Source organism: Myodes glareolus, chromosome 1, assembly GCF_982192425.1.
Source record: "Myodes glareolus chromosome 1, mMyoGla1.1, whole genome shotgun sequence".
In the NCBI taxonomy this organism is placed as follows: Eukaryota; Metazoa; Chordata; class Mammalia; order Rodentia; family Cricetidae; genus Myodes; species Myodes glareolus.
In genome coordinates, this window is record NC_142026.1 from 47,730,081 (window position 1) to 47,752,841 (window position 22,761).

General features: G+C 48.2%; 1 protein-coding gene across 2 annotated transcripts in view; it reads left to right on the forward strand.

The window, feature by feature from the left end:
• Positions 1-4,027: 4,027 nt before the first annotated feature.
• The window catches only part of Ddx11 (DEAD/H-box helicase 11), a 32,431-nt gene continuing 13,697 nt past the window's right edge, over positions 4,028-22,761 (forward strand). For both annotated transcript variants that reach the window (XM_087906099.1, XM_048442086.3), the window contains exons 1-10: positions 4,028-4,131; positions 6,480-6,627; positions 10,790-11,035; positions 11,452-11,538; positions 11,836-11,990; positions 16,410-16,455; positions 17,183-17,290; positions 18,901-18,988; positions 19,388-19,593; positions 22,239-22,391. In XM_087906099.1, coding sequence (XP_087762225.1) covers positions 6,484-6,627; positions 10,790-11,035; positions 11,452-11,538; positions 11,836-11,990; positions 16,410-16,455; positions 17,183-17,290; positions 18,901-18,988; positions 19,388-19,593; positions 22,239-22,391 — 1,233 coding nt within the window. In that variant the 5' untranslated portion in view covers positions 4,028-4,131; positions 6,480-6,483. The remainder of the gene's footprint in view (positions 4,132-6,479; positions 6,628-10,789; positions 11,036-11,451; positions 11,539-11,835; positions 11,991-16,409; positions 16,456-17,182; positions 17,291-18,900; positions 18,989-19,387; positions 19,594-22,238; positions 22,392-22,761) is intronic.

Below are 22,761 nucleotides of genomic sequence, written 5' to 3' on the forward strand. Positions count from 1 at the left end.
AAGAAAGATCCTCGACAGCGAAAGGGTTTTCTTAAGGTGACAGAGTGTCCAGGTGGGAGCAGCAGTGGCTTCAGATGCTGGATGAGGCACAGCTCAGTTACCAGAGGGTGGCACAAGGGACACCTGCTTCCTGGAATCACGCAGGCTCTGAAATTCCTAGAAGTACACGTCAAGGACATTAGAGCCCCACAAATGGAGCATGACTTCTGATTCCTGGGGCTGAGCCGCTGTGCTCCTGCCTGGATGATCTCTGGCTGCTGTCTCTCCCGCCATCACCAGAGCACAGGGTGGGGGCACCGCAGCAGGTCGGCCAGGATCAGTCTGCCACCACTGTCTTAGGGCCTGGAAGCTAAGGAAGTTATCAGAATACTACTTCATGAGAATTGCATGCAATTTCCATTGATGCCCACTAACAATTTATTACCAAAAGACATGTCCAGGTTGTAACACCTGATTCTGTTACCCCCTCGGTACAGTTATGCGAGTCGGGCAAGGACCTGGAGATTGAAAGAACACACAAGAGACCTGGGTCATTCGAAAGGAGATCAACTTTATTCAACTTTGGGGAAATCCTTATATACCTAGCTGCTGCACAAGGATTTTCCCCCAGGCAGGTGGGAAATTATCATACCAAAGATGAAACAATGCCCTACAGCTAATCACCAGGCGGGGCAGAGGAAGCACAGGAACTTAGCTGGCTGACCAGAAACTGTCCTCAAGATGCACCCCAGGAGCAGGGGCAGACCCGGGTCCTACACAGGTCATTCATGCTGGCTGTGAGTCACATGGCTGCTCTCAAGGCCCTCTGTCTCATTCCTTCTTTTCCCCCAGGCTCTGCCCAGCTGTGACCTTCACACAAGACAGCCTCCTCCAACTCCCTGTACTACCTACCATGCATCCTCTCAGGTCCATTACTCTGCTTAACTGTTTTCATGTGGACCTACCTCACCACCTTTGTCTTCCAGATTATCCTGGCCGCTGTCAGCATCCCAGGTCCTTGGGGGCAGCCTGACCATCAGCCTAATGATCCTGGGATCCAGCACCTCCAGGGCCTGGCACATCACCGTGTTTATTAATGACATCTGACAAAAGAACAGCTCACGCCATTGCACAAAGGCAGCCAGAAGCTGGGGTCAGAAACAACAATCTTCACTCTTATTCCTTGTAGGTAAGACTGGAGTCAGGCCCATGGAGGGAAGAATTGCTGCCAAGATGCTAGAGGAGGCCCGGGGCAGGCACAGACCAGGGAGTGAGGGACAGGTTGCATGACTAGAATTGTGAGCCCTGCTCTGTCAGACATCCCACACCAAAAAAAATTTCCAAAGGAAATGCAGGGACAGTGGTCACATGGCTACCCTCTAACAAATCTGGAGAGAAGCTCCTTCAGGTCTCAGAAGTCAGGAAAAGGATGGGCAAGGAAGTTGTCGCCCTCTTGAGGGCAGAGCTCTCACTACAAGGATGCTGCAGAGAACATAAGTGGAGAAACGGGATTTATGCTTTCATCATCTAGCTCCTGTGTCCCTTTAGCCTACAGCTGGCGCTGTCCATGCAGTTGCTGGCACACTAAGCATTCTGTGGAGAAAAGGACCCCTAGTGATGGGCTTGGACGGCCTGAGAACCCTGGGGCTTAGAAAGGAAAGCTGTGAATGGGAGCATCAGTGTCCCAGCTCCTGGCTGCAAGGTCCTAGGCTTGCTAACCCCAGCAGCTCTTCTAGATCGGAATTTCACCCTTGATAGTGAAGAGGGGTCAAGACAACAGGTCAAGGCCAAGAGAGTCATAACTGGCAACAGCCTTGTGGCTTTGCTGCAAGGTAAAGATGGTAGCCTATCTACCATCCATACCTTCCCAGGCTGAGGGTTTTGGGCAAGCAGCTGTATCTTCAGAAGTAAGTGAGAGAGGTTCTTGATGGGTTCAGAAGTAAACAGAGAGCCAGGCTGCAGAGAGTAGGGGTCCTGAGGGTGCCGTTTTCCCCAAGAGCATGCATTGTGAAGCCTCCTCATAGTCCTTGCCATATTTTCCTCACCACATCAGGCCTTGGGGGACACTTATCCAAATCATAGCTAAGAAGGTGTGACAACTCTCCCACCATCCCCTCCTGATGGCTGGATTATTGTGTTAGTCACCAATCCTAGCTGCTAGATGCGTGTGTAAAATGAATGACGGTGTAGCCTGTGGATGCAGTGTGAATAGACTTTAGGGTTGAAAAGGACAGCGAAGTCCTGAATACTAGAGGGTTTTTAGACGTGGGACAGTTAGAGAAGAGGAAGGACTGAGGTCTGAGAAGACAGAGCCAGCGTGAGCATGTCCGGTTCTCATTCCTATGAAACCTCCCTTTCCCTAAGAAACACCCAAAAGACACTGATGCCTGTTTACACATTCTTTTTTTTAAAAAATATTTATTTATTTATTATATATACAACATTCTTTCTGCGTGTATGTCTACAGGCCAGAAGAGGGCACCAGACCTCATTACAGATGGTTGTGAGCCACCATGTGGTTGCTGGGAATTGAACTCAGGACCTTTGGAAGAGCAGTCAGTGCTCTTAACCACTGAGCCATCTCTCCAGCCCCTGTTTACACATTCTTGATCCTAGTGCAGCTGTTTCTAAAAGACCAACTGTGAGAACAACTTCTAAAAAGCCTTCCACTGTCCCCAGCCCATCCCACAGGCAAGGAGCTGGATATGAAGTCACCAAGAAAAGACTGCAGTCCATCCATGAAGATGGATGCCCAAATCCGCGAAGTCCCTGCAAAAGTCAACAAGGAAACCGAGTCCCGTATGTAAAAACAAAGAGCCTTTATTTTAATCAAGTTTGCAAACTCGGTTTCTCCGCATGTTCAATGTATTGGAATAACTGGAGAGCCCCGAGCTCAATTAGAACTGGGTTTTTATAGTAGTAAAGGTGGGGGGTGAGGGGTCTCTGAGGCTCAGGACCTCTGATTGGCTGACATTTGTCTAGGGGTGTCCTGGTGAGGTGCGCTGGCAGGTGATCCTATCTACAGCGGTTGGAATGTCAGGCATTTCCTTTGACTAGTGTGCTCCTGGGCGGTGGTCCGGTAATCTCAGCTTGTGATTTTTTTTTTCTACTACCAGGTATTGCTTCAGGGTAAACTACTGAGATTTGGGCCTCTTCTTAAATTTATCCAGGACTGAGTTCTACTCTGGCAGGTGATAATGGTTGGAAATAAAAACTTCCTTTGGGTGACCCATCCATACTTAGCTTATCATGGCTGGCCTCCACAAAGGTTAGCTACTGTACTCTTTGTCTTGAGCCTTTGATGCCTATGTCTAGGTGATAACAAAACCAGCACAGTTATTTAAAGGCTAGCAGACCCCACCAAGGATTAATTCCAGCTACTGCCCAGCCCCTTATACAACGGGCACTAAAGGGCAGAGAACGAATCATCCTTGTGTTTCTTGGGAAAGAGAGGGAGAAGGGCCCCAAGAAGTTGTGGCTAGGATTTCTAGCTACAGCCTCTGAAAGTGGGTCATGTCCATTGTCCTTTATGCAATAAACAGAGAGGCTAGTAAGGACTGATTGCTAAGCCTCCTGTGCTGTGTGTGCTTTTGTAACTAGTGACAGAAAACCAAATCTTGACAGACTGACTGTTCTCAGGGTCTGCCAATTTTTTATTCTGCATTCCCCAACTGTAATTAATTCACCATAGTACAACTTTGCACCTCCATCACTGTGTAACAGATTCAATATCTATATTAAGGAGGAAAAATTCATAAATATATGCATAAAAACTACACCAAAAAAAACCCCTCTTAATTAAGGCTTTGTGTACATCTGATATTTAATAATTTTTTTAACGTTTAATATTCTTCCAGAAAAGTCTTATTTAAAAGCGATAATCTGTAAAACCAAAAATCTAACTTCGAAGGCCAGATCAAAGCTCAATCAAGACTCACACTAGAGGAGGACACTTCCACCCACCCACTCCACTCCAAATTGGGGCAATTTAGAAGCTCACAGCCCGCCGGTGTTCTGAAGTGCGCAGGCGCAGTGGCGCGGGGGCGTGGCCGGTTTTCCTGCGGGCGGACCCTCCGGTGGAGCAGCGATTCAACCCCCGCAGCAAGACGGGCGTTGCTTGCTCGCTTCAGCGAGACCATTCTGCGGTTGAGGGTGAGTTCGGCTGCGTAGGAAGCGAATCGAGAAGGGAGGCTCGAGCGGAGACGCAAACCGAGGAGGCTGCCCGAGAGAGCTAGGGGGCGGAATGCACAGAGCGCGCGGAACGGCCGGAAGTTTGGGGGGGGGTGGAGACAGCGCGTGATTGACAGGCAAAGAACCAATGCGAGGGCAGCCCGGCCGGCGCCTTCAGTTGAATGTGCGTAGAGTGTTGAGTGCTAAAATTTAGGAAAGCTGTATTAAGCGATTTCCTAGGGAGTTATTTTATCTAGTGAACGTTAGGGGTGCACCATTATCGCCTCTGTTAAACATGAAGACACAGGTTTATTGATAATTGTTAACCTGAGATTCAGTTTGTTACGTGCTCTTCTGTACTGCCGTGCTTTAGGATTCAGGAAGGAAGATGGGGTGTAAATCTACTACATTGCTAATGGAAGTAGCATAAACGTGGGAGTAAATACTAAAGTCATGGTTTCTGCCCTGTCCTGAAATTCTGGCTAATTTGCAGTTTTCGTATTCAGGGAGTTCTGTCTGTCAGCAAGCGGCCCGTGTGCCTGGTTTTCCCAGATAGCGTTCTTCACCTCCTGCTACTTCATTCCAGGGAATCGCCTTTTTAATCTTGCTGGTTCTGTTGTACCTAGGTGATCTTGACCGAAGCAGAGCCCTATGGACCTGGGTTAAACCCATGGTTTTCTTCTTGGAGTAACTAATAATTTCCCTCCTTAACACTCCCAGTAGCTTTCTGTTGGAGATTAAGCTCAGGGCTGCTAGTGAGCTGTGCCCCCAGCCGGCAGTTATTTAACATCAACATCCAGCAGCCATGTTCTGTTATGATGTTGGTGATAGATTGAGATAATAAGAAAAGGAGGCGGGGGAGAGGCTGCAGAGTGTTTAACACATGCCAAATGCTCAAAATTTGTTGGTTACCTTTTTTTATTTTTTTGGTTACCTTTTAAAACTTTTTATTTTTATCATTTTATGTGTATGGGTTTTGTGCCTGCGTGTACATCTGGATCCCTGGAATTCGAGTTAGAGACAGGTGTGAGCTGCCGTGTGGGTGCTGGGAATTGATTGAACCTGGGTCCTCTGGAAGAGCAGCAAGTCCTCTTAACTGCTGAGCCATCTCTCCAGCTCCTGTTGGTTACTTTTTTTCTCCCTCCCTTCATGTTTTTAATTTTTTTTTCAGTTACATAGCTCTTTTTATTATTGAATTATCTTAGTTTGTTATTTGGATTTTAGTTTTTGTTGTTTTGTTTTGAACATTTCTCCACTTGGGCAGTCATTTTTCTCCCCCTGACTATAACTGGAAGAACACACTGGCAACTACTTTTCTTCGTAAGTGGATTGGTACCATCACTGCCGTTTAGGACGGTTTTCAATTTATTAATAATAAACTGGGTCTTGGGGTTATTACTATTTGGACTTAGAAGAGATGGACCTGTTCAGTTAACTCTCAAGAAGAGGGGTATGGATGAGCGTGACCTCCAGATGGCAAAGAGATGGTTGAGGAGAACAGTTTCAGAAGAGGAGATGGAAATGAAGCACACATGGAGCTGAGAGCCCTTGACCTGGCAGGGGAAGAGGAGCGCTAGAGCCTTGGTATTGGGAAGCCGTTCCAGTCAGACATTAGTGACTGCGAAAAGCGTTCTTCCAGACTGGAATCAAACAACTGTTTTTTTTTTAGGGGAGTTAGATCAGAGATCATCCCCCTGAGGCTCCCATTAACTGCCAGTAAGCTCTTAGGTCTTGAGGCCAGAAAAAGATGACCAGTAGATAGCGCTGCTTGTGTTGCAGTAGAGTTTAGGAGGAGGACAAGCAGACTGTCTGATGCAGGGGGCTGTGGATGTGAACTAGTACTGTGTCTGAAGAAGCCTGGTCGTCCTGTGGGAAATCCATAGGCTTATGGGCCTTCATCCCAGGAGCAGGTGAGGCAGCTGGGGCATCCAGCTGCCCGTTGTAGAGGCCTTGGAGAAGGAATCACAAGGGCCAACTGTGACCCAAATGACATTCACCTTGGTGCGGAAGTGCTCTGCTTTTGTGAAGGTTTTGGAAGGGCATCTGGCAGCAGCGCCAGAGGCTCATCTTAGGGCTTTCCTGGGCTGGACTTTCCAATAGTAATATTTGACCAGCATCACCAGATGGATTGTATGGTCCGGGTAGATCATGTATGTGTATAAACAGACAGAACGTGGTCTCTACTTGCCAGAAAATATATAACCAAGAAGGAAATTCTGTGACAAGTGGGAAAACTGTGCTTTGGACTTTATAGATTTCAAGCTACTTCATGAGTCTATAGAAAGCTATAGATTTCTCTTATTTTATTTTACTTTTTTTTTTAACTCTAGGGCAATGGCTGATGAAAACCAGGATATGGGTGCCATCCATTTCCCTTTTCCCTTCCCACCCTATCCTATCCAGAAGGACTTCATGGCTGAGCTCTACAAGGTCTTGGAGGCTGGCAAGATTGGGATATTTGAGAGTCCAACTGGCACGGTGAGTGTCACTAAGACAACGTGGAGGTCGCCTTACTTACCTTGACACTTCTGTGCAGACGTTGCCTTCCTTGAGAAGAAACTGGGCATAGGAGTCGTCAGTTTATCTTAACGCATAGCGGTCACTTCCTCTATTAAACTGTTGGGCACAACACCATGGACTGAGAAAAACCAGGCTATTGGCAGCCGAGACTTTAAAATTGCAATGCAAGCCGTAGCATCAGTGCTTTTGAGATTTCTCTGGCACACTGCAGCCTGGATGTTGAGGGCCGTAAACACGGGTGTGACTTTCCCCCAGGTTCAGAATACTGTTTTAGTGTAGAATATAGGTTACTGAGTGTCGTTGGGAGGCAACCAAGGGGCCCTATGTTTTCCTTCCTGACCCAGATTGCGTGAGGGATGTATCTGAGGTGGGCTGTTGAGACTGAATAGGGCTGTGGTCCCCAGCTGCTTTCCAGTACTTTGGTGTATTACCTTGCCTAGTGAGCACTATGCGATAGTGAACGGTGTATTTTGGTGTGAAGATTCTCAGACTCTAGGCTTCAGCCTCCCAGATATAAGAACCTCTGGTCCCTGTTAACTGCAGGCCTGCCTTCTGTGGAGCTTGGCAAGGTTGGCCTCCAGGAGGCTCTTCATATGGATTTCCTGAATGAACAAGTAAGTAAAAGACAGTGAATGATCCCTGCCCCTATACATGGAGAATTACATCTCCAGAACTGACACCCAGGATTCTGGGACAGAAAGTATGTCTCCTGGGATACTCTGTTGTCTCTTTTCCTTCCTTTTATACCAGTGGTTCTCAGCTTGTGGCTTGCGATCCCTTTGAGGAGTAAGAATGACCCTTTCACAGGGGTTGCCAATGAGCTATCCCACATATCAGATATTTTCATTATTGTCGTGAACTCTACTGAGTGGGCCTTCTGGCCTTACTTAGAGGTCTGCAAGTCATGACACTCAGGATAGCAGTTCTCTGCTTTGTCCGAACTACCTTTATTGTATAGGCACTTCAAGGTCTTACAGTTGTTCTGTCACAGCCAATAAGAAGCAAATATCACCATCACAAGCAAGGGTATAATATCACACAAGCAATGTCACACAAGCACATATCTATTTCTAAATCCTAGGCAAGCATTATTATATTCTATCTAATAAGGCATTGGGGTGTACAACCTGATGATGGCTCGTGGCTCTCGACGTAGACCTCTGGATCAGCAAGTCTTGATCCGCAGGCAAGAGCTTGTTCTCTGACTCTTGGAAGATCTCTGGTCCAATGTCTCATTGATTGATTGATTGATTCTTGATGCTGTAGAGTTTCTCTGGCATCTCTCTGACAGAGTCTCTAGCAGATCATCTTGAGAATGCCTTCTGGTCTTTTTGCCTCACTTTTTATACTATTCTTCAGCCTTACTTCACTCTTTTCTATATCACACTCCAGATTAACACTCCTGTCTGCCTATACGTCGCTCTTAGCATCACTGCACACATGTCTGCTAGTGCCGCTTCTCCTGGACTTGCCCCAGGCTTGTCCTAACAGACTCATCTAGGTTTTGTCCTTACAGACTCATAACAATTATACTTTATAACAATACCATAATTACAGTTTTGAAGTAGCAACAAAAATAATTTTATGGTTGGGGGTCACCACACATGAGGAACTATATTAAAGGATCTCAGCATTAGGAAGGTTGAGAACCACTGCTCTGTGAGGTGAGTGGGAACATTTTCTGGGTGCCTAGTGAAGACTGTTTGATCTGCAGCTTTTTATTATTTTATTTTATTTTATTTTATTTTTTTGGAAGCAGGGTTTTCCTGTGTAATACTGGCTATTGTGGAACTCACTCTGTAGACCTTGAACTCAGAGATCCGCCTGCCTCTGCCTCCTGAGTGCTGGGATTAAAGGCGTGCGCCACCTCCATCGGGCTGGATCTGCAGCTTTTTAACAAGCTGCATTGGACCTTTTTTAGGATAGTATTATTATTTTTACTCTTTCTGTTTTATATTACTTGAGATCAAACCAGGGCCTCAAGCATATCAGTGAAACGCTTTACCACCCACTCGCCTTCAGCCCTCTCAGTTTGCAATTTTTATGGTCTTATTACAATAGCTAACCCTGTGGGACTTTAGTTGCCTTTGGCGTTTGTGTTAGAGTGCTTGCTATTAATGGCAGACAATAACTTGGGGCATACCCTTAGAAATTGCTATTTAGTGGAGGCTGTGTAGGGGCTCTGTCCCTGGGCCACTGTTGCAGGCTGGTGTCTTGTCCAACAACATCTAAAGGCGGTATTTCTTTCCACAGTCATCACATGACCCCCATTCCCACCCGGGCTCTTCTGGAGGAGTACCCCTTGGATTTCATTCCATTTAAGGTTTCCTGGGAGCGGAAACAGTGTAATGGTGTGTTCTTTAAGCTGTGTGATCTGTTCCTCAGAAGGTCATCCTACCAAGAACCATTCAAAATATTAATGAAAGCTGATAGGTTCCACTTCTCAGGATAATGATAGTCCATCATGACTTGACAGTAGCACGTACCCAATTTCTTACTTTATCACCAGGTACTTTTTTGGCTCCTGCGAATTAGCCTAACACTTATATTGGCTCCATGAGTGGGTCTTACTCTTATCTGTCCCATTTTTGCATATATATGGAAATGAGCTTTGAGAGTCAGCTCAGAGTCCCGGAACTAGTAACATGATCACTGTCTAATCCAGGGTTACAGGCTAGGAGTCTGAGTCTTAACTTATGGTACCTCCCAGGGTAGGTAGGTTTAGAACCCTGGTCTGGAGACTCTGAGCCGCCCTGGACTATGTAGGCAGAGGATTCAGTAGACAGAAGGTTAGCTAAAGATTCACATGAACCCAGAAGGATCTCAGGAGCAGCAGCCTGGGGTTTCCTTTCTAGAACTGTGTCCTTTTCCTGGGGACTCATAGTCTAGAGCACCACAGATTGGTGGCATGGCAGAAATCCAGTATCTTACAGTGCTCGAGTTTCAAAGTCTGGAGTCAACACATTAGCAGCTTTGGTTCATTCTGAAGGCTATGTGGGAAGGATGTCCAGGCCCACTCCTTGACGTGTAGATGCCATCTTCTTCCTGTGTTTCTTCATGGTGCATTTCTTCTATGTATGTGTCCAACTATATGTCCCTTTTTCTTTTTAAAACAATCTTATTTTACATACCAATCCCAGTTCCCTCTCCCTGTCCTCTTGCTCCCCCTTCCTCCCCTAACCCTAGCTCCCATCTACTCCTCAGAGAGGGTGAGGTCTCCCATGGGGAGTCAACAAAGTGTGTCACATCACTTGAGGCAGGACCAAGACTCTTCCCCCCTGTATTTAGGCTGAGCAAGGTATCCCTCCATAGGGAATGGCTCCAAAGAGCCAGTTCATGCACTAGAGATAAATACTGGTTCCACTGCTAGTGGCCCCACAAACTGCCCAGCTCTCAGTCTGGAATCAGTGAGCTCCCACTAGCTCGAGTCAGCTGTTTCTGTGGGTTCCCCCATCATGATAAATGTCCCTTTTTCATAAGGTTCCCAGTCCTTGTAAGAATTGGGACCTACCTAAGAGCCTCATGTTCACTAATTGGACCCACTGTGACCTGTTTCCAGGTAAGTTCACATCCTGAGACACAAGAGTTAGCAATTAAGCACAGGGCGTGCATGCCAGCCTGTGAAAGGGACCATGGGAACTGTGACCGTCATCAAGAAGAGTGTTTTGGACAGCAGTTGTCTCAACAGCAGGAACTCATGTGACTGATTATGTTGTGCCTGGACTTCAGTTGCCTTAAAACATAGAGTCAGATGTCATCTTGGCAAGAATTTGGGATTTCATGCTTTGTATTTCTTGGCTAGTAATGTATTTTCTTTCCACCATTGTTTAGTTATATTAACTTGCAGTATTTGTAAGTTGAGAAAACACTCGAATTCTTTTGGAACATGGAGCTATGTGGTTTAAAAGCCGCTCATTCTTGCTTCTTGGACCAGGCTTTAACCCCCTTTCCTGTTTCTTCCCTGTTTCTGTGGACTCTGTTACTCCACTCCCTTCCTTTCCAGATGGTCTTAGAGCATCCTTATGCTTAGAACTGCAGCTTCTTCTTATTACATGGGGAAAGCTGTCCGTCTGGGAAGCTTTGTGCCTGGCCTTGTTTAAGGTCATTCTTCTTCTTGCAGGGCAAGTCCTTAAGTCTCATTTGTGGGGCCCTCTCCTGGCTCCGTGACTTTGAACAGAAGAGATTACAAGCAGAGGCTCGTCTCCTTACACCTGGGTCTGGCCCCACGTGTGATGGGAAGAACTCGCTCCTGTCTTCCTCATCTTGCCAAGCATCCTCTGGCACCCCGAGGCCTGCTGGAGAACCCGATTGGATCACCGAATTTGTTCAGAAGAAAGAAGAAAGGGACCTGGTGGAGAGGCTGAAGGTGAGATTTGAGGGGGCTGAGAAAGGGACCTGATTAGGGAAACAAGCGCCATTGATTATTTTCAACTTATTACAAGATTGAGGAGTGCCATATTCTTTGTGTTGGGGCCTTTCAGCCCTTCTGTGAACTGGCGTGGCTATCGCTGTCTCTTTAGGAGGCGAGCAGGTCTTTTCCTTTATGGCTCACCTGGGTTTCATTTCTCACTCACCCGGCGAGGACTCAGTTGAAGAATAACTTTTGTTTGCCCTAGAGAAGGAGAGGGTGCAGCCCTTTTGCACTGAACAGTGGGGCCAGACCTGCAGAGATGGAGGCAGGGTGTGTGGCAAGGGCAAGGAGCCCCTCAGTAGACTCTTTGCCGAGAAAGGCCTGGGGTGCCCCTCCTGCAGGAGTCTTTCTGCTGTGTCCTTGTCCTTTAGGAGGAGCAGGCGAAGAGGAGGAAGCGGGAAGAGCGTCTGCAGCAGGTCTGTCAGGATGGAAGGCTCAGATTTGCAGTCAAACGCATGGTGAGCATTTGGAGGCCTGTGGTGTGTGAGACAGCTGGACGCTGCCTGGGATTGGAGTGGCAGACTACACTCCTTGCTCCGTTGGCCCCATTTCTTTTGCCAACAGCTAGGGATCTTATGTGGTGGAGCATCCGAGTTGGGGAGAGGAATTCTTGAGTTAGGTAGGGAGGCTCATGTTATGAGATGGATGTGGGCGCTCTGACCTTGGCGACAGCAGTGTCCGTGGCCAGCCCTTTCGGGGAGTCAGCTGGGTGCTCCAGGACTGAGGCTTCTTTTTGTATCTCTGCTCCTCCCCAGAAACAGGAAGAGGAGGAGACCGAGACTCTCCTGCGCCTCAGCAGGGAGATGTTGGCTGTAGGGACAGGACCAGAACAGCTGGAGCCGCTGGAGTCTGGGGAGGAGGAGCTGGTTCTGGCAGAGTACGAGAGTGACGAGGAGAGAAGAGCCAGCAGGTGAGACCACTGCTGCCTGTCCGTCCCCAGCCCTGCTGGGTAGCTCTGCCCTCAGACCGGAGTGTCAGGCCGGAGATACTCCGAAGCACCCAGTGAGAGGGCCTGCTAGCCACCTGCCCATTTACTCTAGTGGGGCTTTTATTTAGGGTCCACAAATGCTGGTGACTGGCCTTTACCCTGTGCTGGTCCCTTGTGTATGTTGAGATAGTTTTCCCCATGGTAGCTCAGTGGTGGAATCCTGGAGGTTATGGATTGGTGAGGTACCATGTACTGGCCATTGCTGTGGGCTCATAAATGGAGGGGAGAGCTGGGCCTGGACCTAGTCCACCTGGCTCTAGATGCCATATTCCCTACGACTAAATCCAAGCATGTGTGGAGTGATGGTCCTAACTGTCAAGGAGTCCCTGACTCAATCTTGAACATTGTTTTAAGGCTTCTGGTCCAGATGATCAGGTTTCTGTTTTATGAGCTTCACCTATGGGTGAACCAGGACACCCTGATGGGAGGGTCTTGGTCACTTCTGCATCGCACAGCGCCTCTCTAGGTCCTTGTTTCTCATTCCCACCTTAAATCCAGTGGGGGAAGTCCTGGTCCAGTGCTGCAGCCTGGAGTTATACCCCAAATAGGCTCAGTGTCCACAGCTGGACATCACAGGGCCATTAGGGGAATAGAACAGGCCTCTCTCTAGCTGGGGTTCTCTGTGGGACTAATCTGCGGGAACCCCGATTAGTCAGTTGAGATGGACTGGGGGTAGCCCTGTCCGTAAACAGCATTTCAGGGCTGGGAAGATGGGTGGTAAATAAGCACACAGCACCAGTGTGAAACCGCCGTAGTGTGTGGAGTCACACCAGAGGTGAGGCCTTCTGAGGAGCTGATATGTTAAGAGAGAGGTTTAGGGAAGCCTGGGGCATGAGGGCTCTGATTAGGCACCCCTAAGCTGAAAATGGGGACAGGGTGTACTTGAGGGGAGCCCCAACCCAAGTATCAGAACACAAGAGAGGGGCTGGAGAGATGGCTCAGAGGTTAAGAGCATTGCCTGCTCTTCCAAAGGTCCTGAGTTCAATTCCCAGCAACCACATGGTGGCTCACAACCATCTGTAATGAGGTCTGGTGCCCTCTTCTGGCCTGCAGGCATACACACAGACAGAATATTGTATACATAATAAATAAATAAATAAATATTAAAAAAAAAAAAGAACACAAGAGAGTCAGAGGAAGAGAGAGAAGACCCAAGATTGAAGCTGACAGAGCCCAGTAAATCCTGTCTAGCTGTCATAGTACAGCAGGAGACTGGGGAAGGATTCTCTAAACCAGAGAGTGTAGGAAGGCCCTTCAAACATTAAGGTTCATGGCTATTTCCCAATGGCACAAGGATTAAGACCGCTTTATTGCTGTTCCTCTAAAGACCGTGACAGGTCCTGCATATCGTATACTCTGGTGGACACTGTGGTTGTCACATAGACTGATTGTTTCTAGTGTAACTCCATAGCCTAATCCTGCATGGATGGTTGAGGAATGAATCCAGGTGCTTTAAAGGCTTTATGCAACACACCCGTTTGACTCACAACCACCCTTTGCCAGACATCGGTGGGGCAGCTGTTTTGGCTTCCTAAATGCGCTGTCTCCCCTTCTCTGTTTGAGGGTTTTTGAACGTTCAGACACCCTTCTCTCCTCCTGAGGCAAGTGTCTTCACTTCCTTCAAAGCCCCTCCAGTGTCTCTGTGGCCTCCGTGTCACCCCTTCACCTTTTCTCCCTCGGCATTTTTAGACTGGGTCTCACACTCTAGCCCAGAACTGGCATTGAACTCACTACGTACCACAGTGCTGATTTGCCTAGAACTCAAGCTGATCCTCCTGCCTCAGTGGCTACAAGTTTTCAGAGTCCTGAGATTCCAGTGTGTGCCATCACATCCAGCTCCCCGTTTTCAGCCGAGCTGGGCCATGAGGTTCCCCAGGGAGGAACCAGGTTGCTATGTAAGCTTTCATCTCCAGAACCGAGGTCACATTTGTTCTATGTGTACTCGGTGCACACTAGCTGACCTGAGTGTGCACACAAGCTGCTTTTTGTCTCATTCTGAGAATTCCACGAATGCTGTAGATAAGGTCTCAGGTTGGCTGGAAGGTAGTGGCCTTCACTTAATCATTTGGGGCTGCGTGTGTGGAGGCACCTTTTAATGGTGGTAGAGGACTCGTGACTTTCATCGTATTGGCCGAAGACTGACAGTCCCCACTTCTCTGTCTCTACACCTGAGTTGGAAATGCCCTCATCTCTTTGCTACGTCACCTTCCGTCGCCTTCTGTTCCCTCATTGACAGCCAAGGTCATGAACTGAGTCACTGAGTCGGACTGAAAATGTACACTGCTTTTCCTGTTTCTGCTGGAAACTTTCTAGAAGAAAGTTTTGTGTAGATCTCGCCCTCATTAGCGTTTGTCCTTTGTGAAAAAGGCTCCCCTGCTTTTCCCTCCACCACTGAATCTCTTCCTGGTTTTCCCCAAGGGACGTGTGTGTGTGTGTGTGTGTGTGTGTGTGTGTGTGTGTGTATCTCACTGATGGAGAGAAGGTTCTAGGCTAAGCCTTGTAAAGTCAGCCCTGCAGTTACTCAAAGCAGTTGTAGGTCCGTAGCCCTGTAGCAGGAGGTGGCGACATCATGAATGGGTGGTTTTGTAGTGGCCATTCCTTTTCTAGAGCCCTGGTGGACAAAGACCAGGCAGAGCACTTCAGTGGCATTGCTAAAATCAGAGCAATGAAGTGCGTGCTAAAGTCTGGACAAGGACAGCGGATCCTCTACCTTCTGTCCCGGCTGTCTTTTTCTACTTTCTACTTCCCATGTAGATTAGATCTATGTAAGTCTCTCTTAGTGTTCTCATTGTTGTCTAAGTTCTCTGGGATTGTGGTTTGTAGGCTGGCTTTCTTTTCTTTATGTTTAAAAACCACCTATGAGTGAGTACATGTGATAATTGTCTTTCTGTGTCTGGGTTATTTCACTCAAAATAATGTTTTCTAGCTCCATCCATTTGAGAAACCTGTTTTGAAAAACAGAAAACAAAACAAAATAAAACAGAAAAACAATCAACCTGGAGTATGTAGTAAGATCTTGTTGAAAAAGGAAAACCCATTTTTTTTTTAATCTCTTATCCAGTTCCTGCTAACTGCCCCAGTTGTGTGAGCAATACACATTCCAGCTTTTGACAGAACTGATGACAGCTCCTTATTGACCAGTTAGCTCTCCAGTTAATCTTCACAAACACCAAGACATGGCATTAAAAAAATGATTTCAGGGCTGGAGTGATGGCTCAGCAGTTAAGAGCATTGTCTGCTCTTCCAAAGGTTCTGCGTCAATTCTCAGCACCCATATGGTGCCTCAAAACCATCTGCAAGGAGAGCTGGTGCCCTCTTCTGGCCTGCAGGCAGACATGCAGGCAGAACACTGTATACAAAATAAACAAAATCTTTAAAAAGTGATTTGAAAGGAAAATCCCCCCCCTTTTTTTTTAAAAAAAAATTCTGTATGATATGCTGTTAAGTTAGTGTGTTCATGCAGGAGACCTGATTTCTCTCTGGCGCCAGGCAGCATTGGCTGACTCTCCTGGCCCCAGTGCAGGGGGTCCTTCCTCTGGGAAGGGCAGGCGGAAGCTGTGGTCAGAACTGACATCTCACTTGTTCCACCAGGCAATGTGGCTGCACTGGGGAAAGGTGCGCAGGATTCTTGTAGCCATGGCCGGCCCCTGGGGCACAGCAGAAACAAGAGAAGCCTGGTTCTTGGCTTGTGTACATGACAGGAGGCATAGTAGGAGAAAATCACTTTTAGATGGGGTGTCATACTGGGCAGTGGTGGCTCATGGCTTCAATCCCAGCACTTGGGAGGCAGAGGCAGGCAGATCTCTGTGAGTTCAAGGCCAGCCTGGTCTGCAAGAGCCAGTTCCAGGGCAGCCAGAGCTACTTAGTGAAACCCTGTCTTGAAAAATAAAACAAAAACAAAAAAAAGATGGGGTGTCGTTATAACCGGTGGTGGAGCAAGGCAAAGCCCCAGCTGTACTCAGGAGGACAGGGAAGAGGCTTCAGTGTTTATGCTGGAGAGAGGTAATAGTTAAAGGCCCTGAGGTGACGGAGGAGTGGCCTCTGGGTGCAGAGAAAGCCTCCAGGTCCCGGCCTCCTCTCGCCTGTGTTTTCTAGGTTTCACAGACCTGAGCAGCAGTGGCGGCGGTGCTTGTGTGGGGTGTCCTGAGAGCAGGTCTCAGCAGTTCCCTGGGAGGTGTCTGTGTTGCCTTCAGGGCTTGTCCCTCAGCTCTGCTGACGTCTGAGTAAAGGGCCACCACCCTCCTGCTTGTCAGTGAGCGCCCAGAGCGCGTTACAGTGCGTTTAGGTATGAGCTGTCCCGAGTGTACCGTGGAAACTCATATCCATGTTTGTCTCTCTCAGAGTGGATGAGGATGAGGATGACTTGGAAGAAGAACATATCACCAAGGTGAGCTAAGCTGCCGACTCCTTGGATGCTTCTAGAGCGGGGAAAGGGGAATTTCTAGGTCCAGGACTCTTGGTTCTAGCAGTTTCGGCTCTGAGGTGTGTGCTTCCCAAATGCAGAGCGTTGCTTCTAGTTGCTCCCTTGACTAGCCAGGCTCTGAGGGGAGGCCTTGGAAGGAGCGGCCACTGTGGGCCAGGGACTCACAGAGTTCCCCTCTGCAGTGGGCAGTGGTGAGGGCAAGGGGGGAGCAAGAGCAAGTGTGCCCTTCTTATTCTTGGACTCTCGTGGCGTGTTTCTCTTCCTGCTTGTATCTCACATTTCTTGGAGTGTCGTGAGCTATGTGTGACATGACAGCTCTCTGTTTTAACAAAGACATGGTTCCATCTGAGCTGTGTCTTTTCTGTTGAAAGCTGGTATCCTTCCCTGCACTTCTCTCTCCTCACACGGCTGAATCCTCGAGCAGCCAGAGTGTGCACCCGTGTTCTCCATAGGGGTGAGGATCCAAATCCACTCTCCTAGGGTGCCCAGCTCCTATCTTGTGGTGAGTTGAGAGCTCCTAGAGCACTGACAGGCGCTCCTCAGGTGTTACCTGACCTGAGCTGACTCGCTGTCAGCCTGGAAGAGTGCACTTGTAACCACTCTGCTTCCTCCCGCAGGACCTCAGGCCACCGTGAGCTATACCCCTCACCCCCCCAACCCCGCTTTAATCCCCTTGCATTCCTCTTATCAGATATATTACTGCAGTCGGACACACTCACAGCTGGCCCAGTTTATACAGGAAGTACGGAAGAGCCCTTTTGGCAAGGAAACCCGGCTAGTCTCGCTTGGCTCTCGGCAGGTAAGCAAAGGGGGCAGGATCAGCCCAGGAAGATTCCGTTTTTCTGTCTTGTCTCTTGGCCTAGGCATAGGAAACTGGTGGAGTGAAGGCAAGGTGGGCATTGGGAGCTCTGCTCCCTTGCTGGCCTTATTGTTCTTTAGAAGGCGCAGGAGAAGCCGCCTGGGTAGTGGGTCCTTCCTGAATCTTTTAGTTAGCACCATTTCTTCTCTTTATCTTTCAAGGACACCTGTCCGTAGTCAGTATCAAAGATGTTGAGCTGAACTAAGGACGCTGAGAGCGGAGAAACAGTCTTTCCCAGGGAAGAGCACACCATTGGTTATCCAAGACCAAATGGTCAGCCCTAAAACATAGTTACGGACCGAGAAGGCCATATTTAAGAATATATATGCCTGTACATATACATATATGGGTGTATTATCAGTTAACGAAAAAGAGGCCATGAATTTGGAAGAGATGAAGGAGCGTTTGCAGGGAGGAAAGGAAAGGGAAGAAACAATGTAATTATAATCTCAAAAAATAGAAATTAAAAAATGTACTGCTAGTCATGTTTCTCGCATCCAGGTCCAGAGACCATAACAAAGGACAGTATATTTTATTCAATAAACTGTTTCCTGAAAACCCCCACAGAAACCTCACCCTTTGGATGGGAAAGAAACAGAAAATCAAGACATTAAAAAAACTCAGGCGCGGTGGTGGCGCACGCCTTTAATCCCAGCACATGGGGAGGCAGAAGCAGGCAAATATCTGAGTTTGAGGCTAGCCTGGTCTACATAGTCAATTCTAGGACAGCCAGTGCTACATAGTGAGACCCTGTCTCAAAAAACATAAAAAAGCTGGGTGTTGGTGACATATGCCTTTACTCCCAGCACTTAGGAGGTAGATGCAGGCGGGTTGCTATGAGTTTGAGGCCAGCCTGGTCTACAGAGTGAGTTCCAGGACAGCCAGGGCTACACAGTGAAACCCTGTCTCAAGAAAACAAAAAAGAAAAACCAAAACTCAAAACCAACCAACCAAATAGCCCCTCCCTCCAACCTCTCATCTAAATGGGGCCAGGACTCTAACTGCAAAGAAGCAAGCTTCAGAAAACAAATATAAACGTGGGCTGGAGAGATGACTCAGTGGAGAAGAGCCCTTGTTACTCTTCCAGAGGACCCAGGTTCAATTTCTAGCATCTATATGGCAGCTAACAACCATCTGTAACTCTAGTTACAGGGGATCATATACTGTCTTCTAGCTTCCTTGGGGATCAGACACGCACATGGTGCACAGACATTCATGCAGGCAAAGCACCCCACACACAAACTATGAGTAAATAAGTCAGCAATGACCGGTACAGAGCACAGTGGGGTGGCACGTTTGAAGGCAGCTCCAGTCTCAAAAGGTGCTGAGTTTTATGTTGCTATACCTTGGGCACAAGCAAGTTTCTTTCATCCAGGAAGGTGGAAGAACAATTCAGTGGTCATATATGTATTAATGGTCCATTCTGTAAAGGAGGGGAAGCAGGTCAAGATGAGACAACATCTAGGGTTGACTGAGGGGAGCTTGGTGGCCGAGGTTTAGTCCAATGTGCCTGAAGTCCGTCGCTTTCTCTCTTCTCTCCTGCCTTACAGAATCTTTGTGTGAATGAAGATGTGAAAAGCCTGGGTTCTGTGCAGCTCATGAATGACCGCTGTGTGGACATGCAGAGAAGCAAACACGGTACGCACGGGAACGTGGGCTGCGCGGGCTGCGCGGAAGTGTCAGAACAGTACGCACGGGAGCGTGGGCTGTGCGGGCAGAGCGAAAGTGGCAGAAGTGTGGTGGGGTTGTGACAGGGCCATGGTGATGAAGACTGTGTTACCCAGAAATAATGGCCAAGCAGGCCCCAGTTCCTTCCTCAGGCCCCCTCCTCAGGCAAGAGTGTTCATGCTTCCTGGGTCAGGGTCAGGAACCTGGCTCAGATGTTTGTGCCATCTCTTTATGGCGAATAAAAGACAAATTCCAGAGCGTTCTGCTGAGTCCACAGTCGGCAGCAAGGGAACGTGTTCGAATATCACTCACCAATTCTGACCCAGAGCTCCTTTCTGTCCTTGCTTTTTTTCAACTGTCCCGCCACAGAGAAGAACGGAGCTGTGGAAGACAAGCCAAAGAGAAAGAGACGGAAAATCCAGACCTCTTGCCCCTTCCACAACCATGAGCAGATGCAGCTTCTCCGGGATGAGATTCTGCTGGAGGTGAAGGACATGGAGCAGCTTGTGGCCCTTGGGAAGGAGGCACGGGCCTGCCCCTATTACGGAAGCCGCTTCGCCATCCCTGCAGCCCAGGTGAGTGTGCTGGAGAAATGGGAAGTACTTCTTGTACTAAGTGACTAAGTGGGGTTTACAAAACAAGGCGCTTTTTTTTTTTTTTTGGTTTTTCGAGACATGGTTTCTCTTTGTAACAGCCCTAGTTGTTGTGGAACTAACACTTGTAACACTTGTAGACTAGGCTGATCTCAGACTCACAGAGATCCACCTGCCTCTGCCTTCTGAGTGCTGGGATTAAAGGTGTGCACCACCATTGCCCTGCTTCTCATTCCTCTTTGTAGGTGAGGATGTCCCTACATAGGTTTGCTGACAACTGTGCAGCATCGCAAACTCATGACACAGCATTATCTTATCCAGAGCGTAGAGTCCGAAGAGGCCAGGAATCCTTGGTAGCTTTGGGCTAGAGACCAGTTGGCGTTGCTGTGCTTTCAGCAGCTAGGAGGGCAGGAGTGAACATCACCAAATGGCTTTGCAAGTGGACTGCAGACATATCCACCTGCCTTACCTTTATACACAGAGGAAGAACTGTTTGTTTATTTATTTATTTTTTTCCTGATAGTCTCCTGTGGTTCTCTATGGGTGATTTGATGCTCTCCCTCCTTCCCTGAAATGTGTCACGTATAGGGAGATCTGTGTCATCTGGGAGACTTAACTGGATCTTAGAAGAGAGCAGTTCTCAGTGATCACATTTACAGCAAAGTGCTCACTCGTGGACATCCCTGCTCTCTGTGGGTGCTCACACCCAGTGCAGACCTCCCTGCTCTCTGTGGGTGCTCACACCCAGTGCAGACACCCCTGTTCTGTGTGGGTGCTCACACCCAGTGCAGACACCCCTGCTCTGTGTGGGTGCTCATAGAGAGAACAGGGCTATTTCACTGGGCTGTTACACAGGAAAAGGTGAAAACTGCTTGCACATGTCAAGAACACATCAATTTCATGTCATCATACTTAATGGTGGCAGCACTAACTCAGTGAGACATCTGTAAACACCAGTTTGTCTATGAGCACCCACACAGAGCAGGGATGTCTGCACTGAGTGTGAGCACCCACACAGAACAGGGATGTCTGCACTGGGTGTGAGCACCCACACAGAGCAGGGATGTCTGCACTGAGTGTGAGCACCCACACAGAACAGGGATGTCTGCACTGGGTGTGAGCACCCACACAGAACAGGGATGTCTGTACTGTGTGTGAGCACCCACACAGAGCAGGGATGTCTGCACTGGGTGTGAGCACCCACACAGAACAGGGATGTCTGCACTGGGTGTGAGCACCCACACAGAACAGGGATGTCTGCACTGGGTGTGAGCACCCACACAGAACAGGGATGTCTGCACTGGGTGTGAGCACCCACACAGAACAGGGATGTCTGTACTGGGTGTGAGCACCCACACAGAACAGGGATGTCTGCACTGGGTGTGAGCATCTACACAGAGCAGGGATGATTTTCTCTTCTCTACGTTAAGTGTGGTACCCATATTGGCACCTGGGCCTTGTGTTCCCAGTTTTCTGAGTTTCCATATTATCAGTATCTTTATGTGTGTGTTTGGGTGCATGTGTATGCACACATGCCTGTGTGCAGGCCAGAGAACAACTTTGGGTGTGGCAAAGCTAGTGGGTAAGTGAGGCTGTCCTTGCCTCCCTGACGCTGGGATCTCAAGTGGTACCACCACCCCTGACTTTTCCCCGTGGGTTTGTGGCTCAGACTTAGGCCTTGCTTTCAAGGAGAAGACTTTATCAACTGAGCAATCTCCCCCTCTTATTTGTTGTCTTTTAAGCGGAAGATCTTCATAGCAACATAGATCCACAGATTTGATTTTATATTCACCTCTCAATTGGCACAGTTTGTCAGAGTCACTTAGCTGATGAAAAACCAAGGGTCACGTAAATTAGACTTTGCCAGGGTCACAGAGCTGGGAAGTAGCAGCCCCGGGACCATAGGCTAATGTTGCTTTCTGGTGCTCAGTGTGTTGAAGAAGTTTGGAGTCTGAGGGCTATCTTGGGATCTTAGATGAGGTTTACCTCCAAGGACTCCACCCCTCACCCTTCCAGATGATCAGCTCCAAGTTTAGTTCCTCACAGCTGACGTTCCAGATAGAACATCTGCAGGAAGGTCTGTAGGAGCAGGCAGAACACCGAGCTGTGCTTTCTGGCTCGCATACCCTGTGCAAGGTTGGACTAAGTGTAAGCAGAGACCACTCATTTGTTTCCCGGCCACCCAGAGCCGAATAATCACACAGAGACTATAATAATTACAACGCTGCTTGGCCAATGACTTAGTTGTGTTCCTACCTGGCTCTTATATCTTAAATTAACCTATTTCTATTAATCTGTGTATCGCCATGAGGCTGTAGTCTACCGGGTAAGGTTCTGGCATCCTTCTCCTTTGGCAGCTACATGGCATGTCTCTGACTCCGCCTACTCTCTGTGTCTCTGTTTAGATTTCCCACCTGGCTATATTCTGCCCTGCCATAGGCCAAAGTAGCTTCTTTATTTTCCAATAGTAATAAAACATATTCACTACTTACAGAGGGAAATTCCCCGTCAAGTAAGGAGTTAACTCCATTAGGACTTCAGTGACCTGGATCATTTACTGCAGGATAAGCCTTCTACGATGCACAAGACAGGTTGTTTTAGTGTCTGACGGTAATCTTTCCCTTCAGTTAGTGGTGCTACCCTACCCAATGCTGCTGCATGCAGCCACCCGACAGGCTGCGGGAATCAAGCTGCAAGGCCAAGTGGTCATCATTGATGAGGCACACAACCTGATCGACACCATCACCAACATCCACAGCACAGAGGTCAATGGTTCCCAGGTGGGTTAGCCTTTCCCATCCTGGGCAGTGATATAGGTCATTCCTTTAAATGCCTGGGCCAGGAATTCCTCTGGATGTGGGGCTTGGTAGAGAGGGCTGAACTGAAGCTCTGTCTTTTCTTGTCCATTGGCAAGTGTGAGGCTCTTGGTACCTAGCTTGAACGGAGTGGCGTTTTTTATCTTCAGCTGCCCTTCTTCCAGGATACTGCTAACTAGTTCTCTGTCAGTAGGATGGTGGTGGCAGGGACCAGGAGCCTCACAGGATTGCATCTTACCATTTTGATATTGCTTTGGGGGTCTTTATTGGAGGGATGCCCAGAGTCTCTGCAGGCTCCTATTTATTGTCATTTGTTATGTGGCAAGCATTGAAA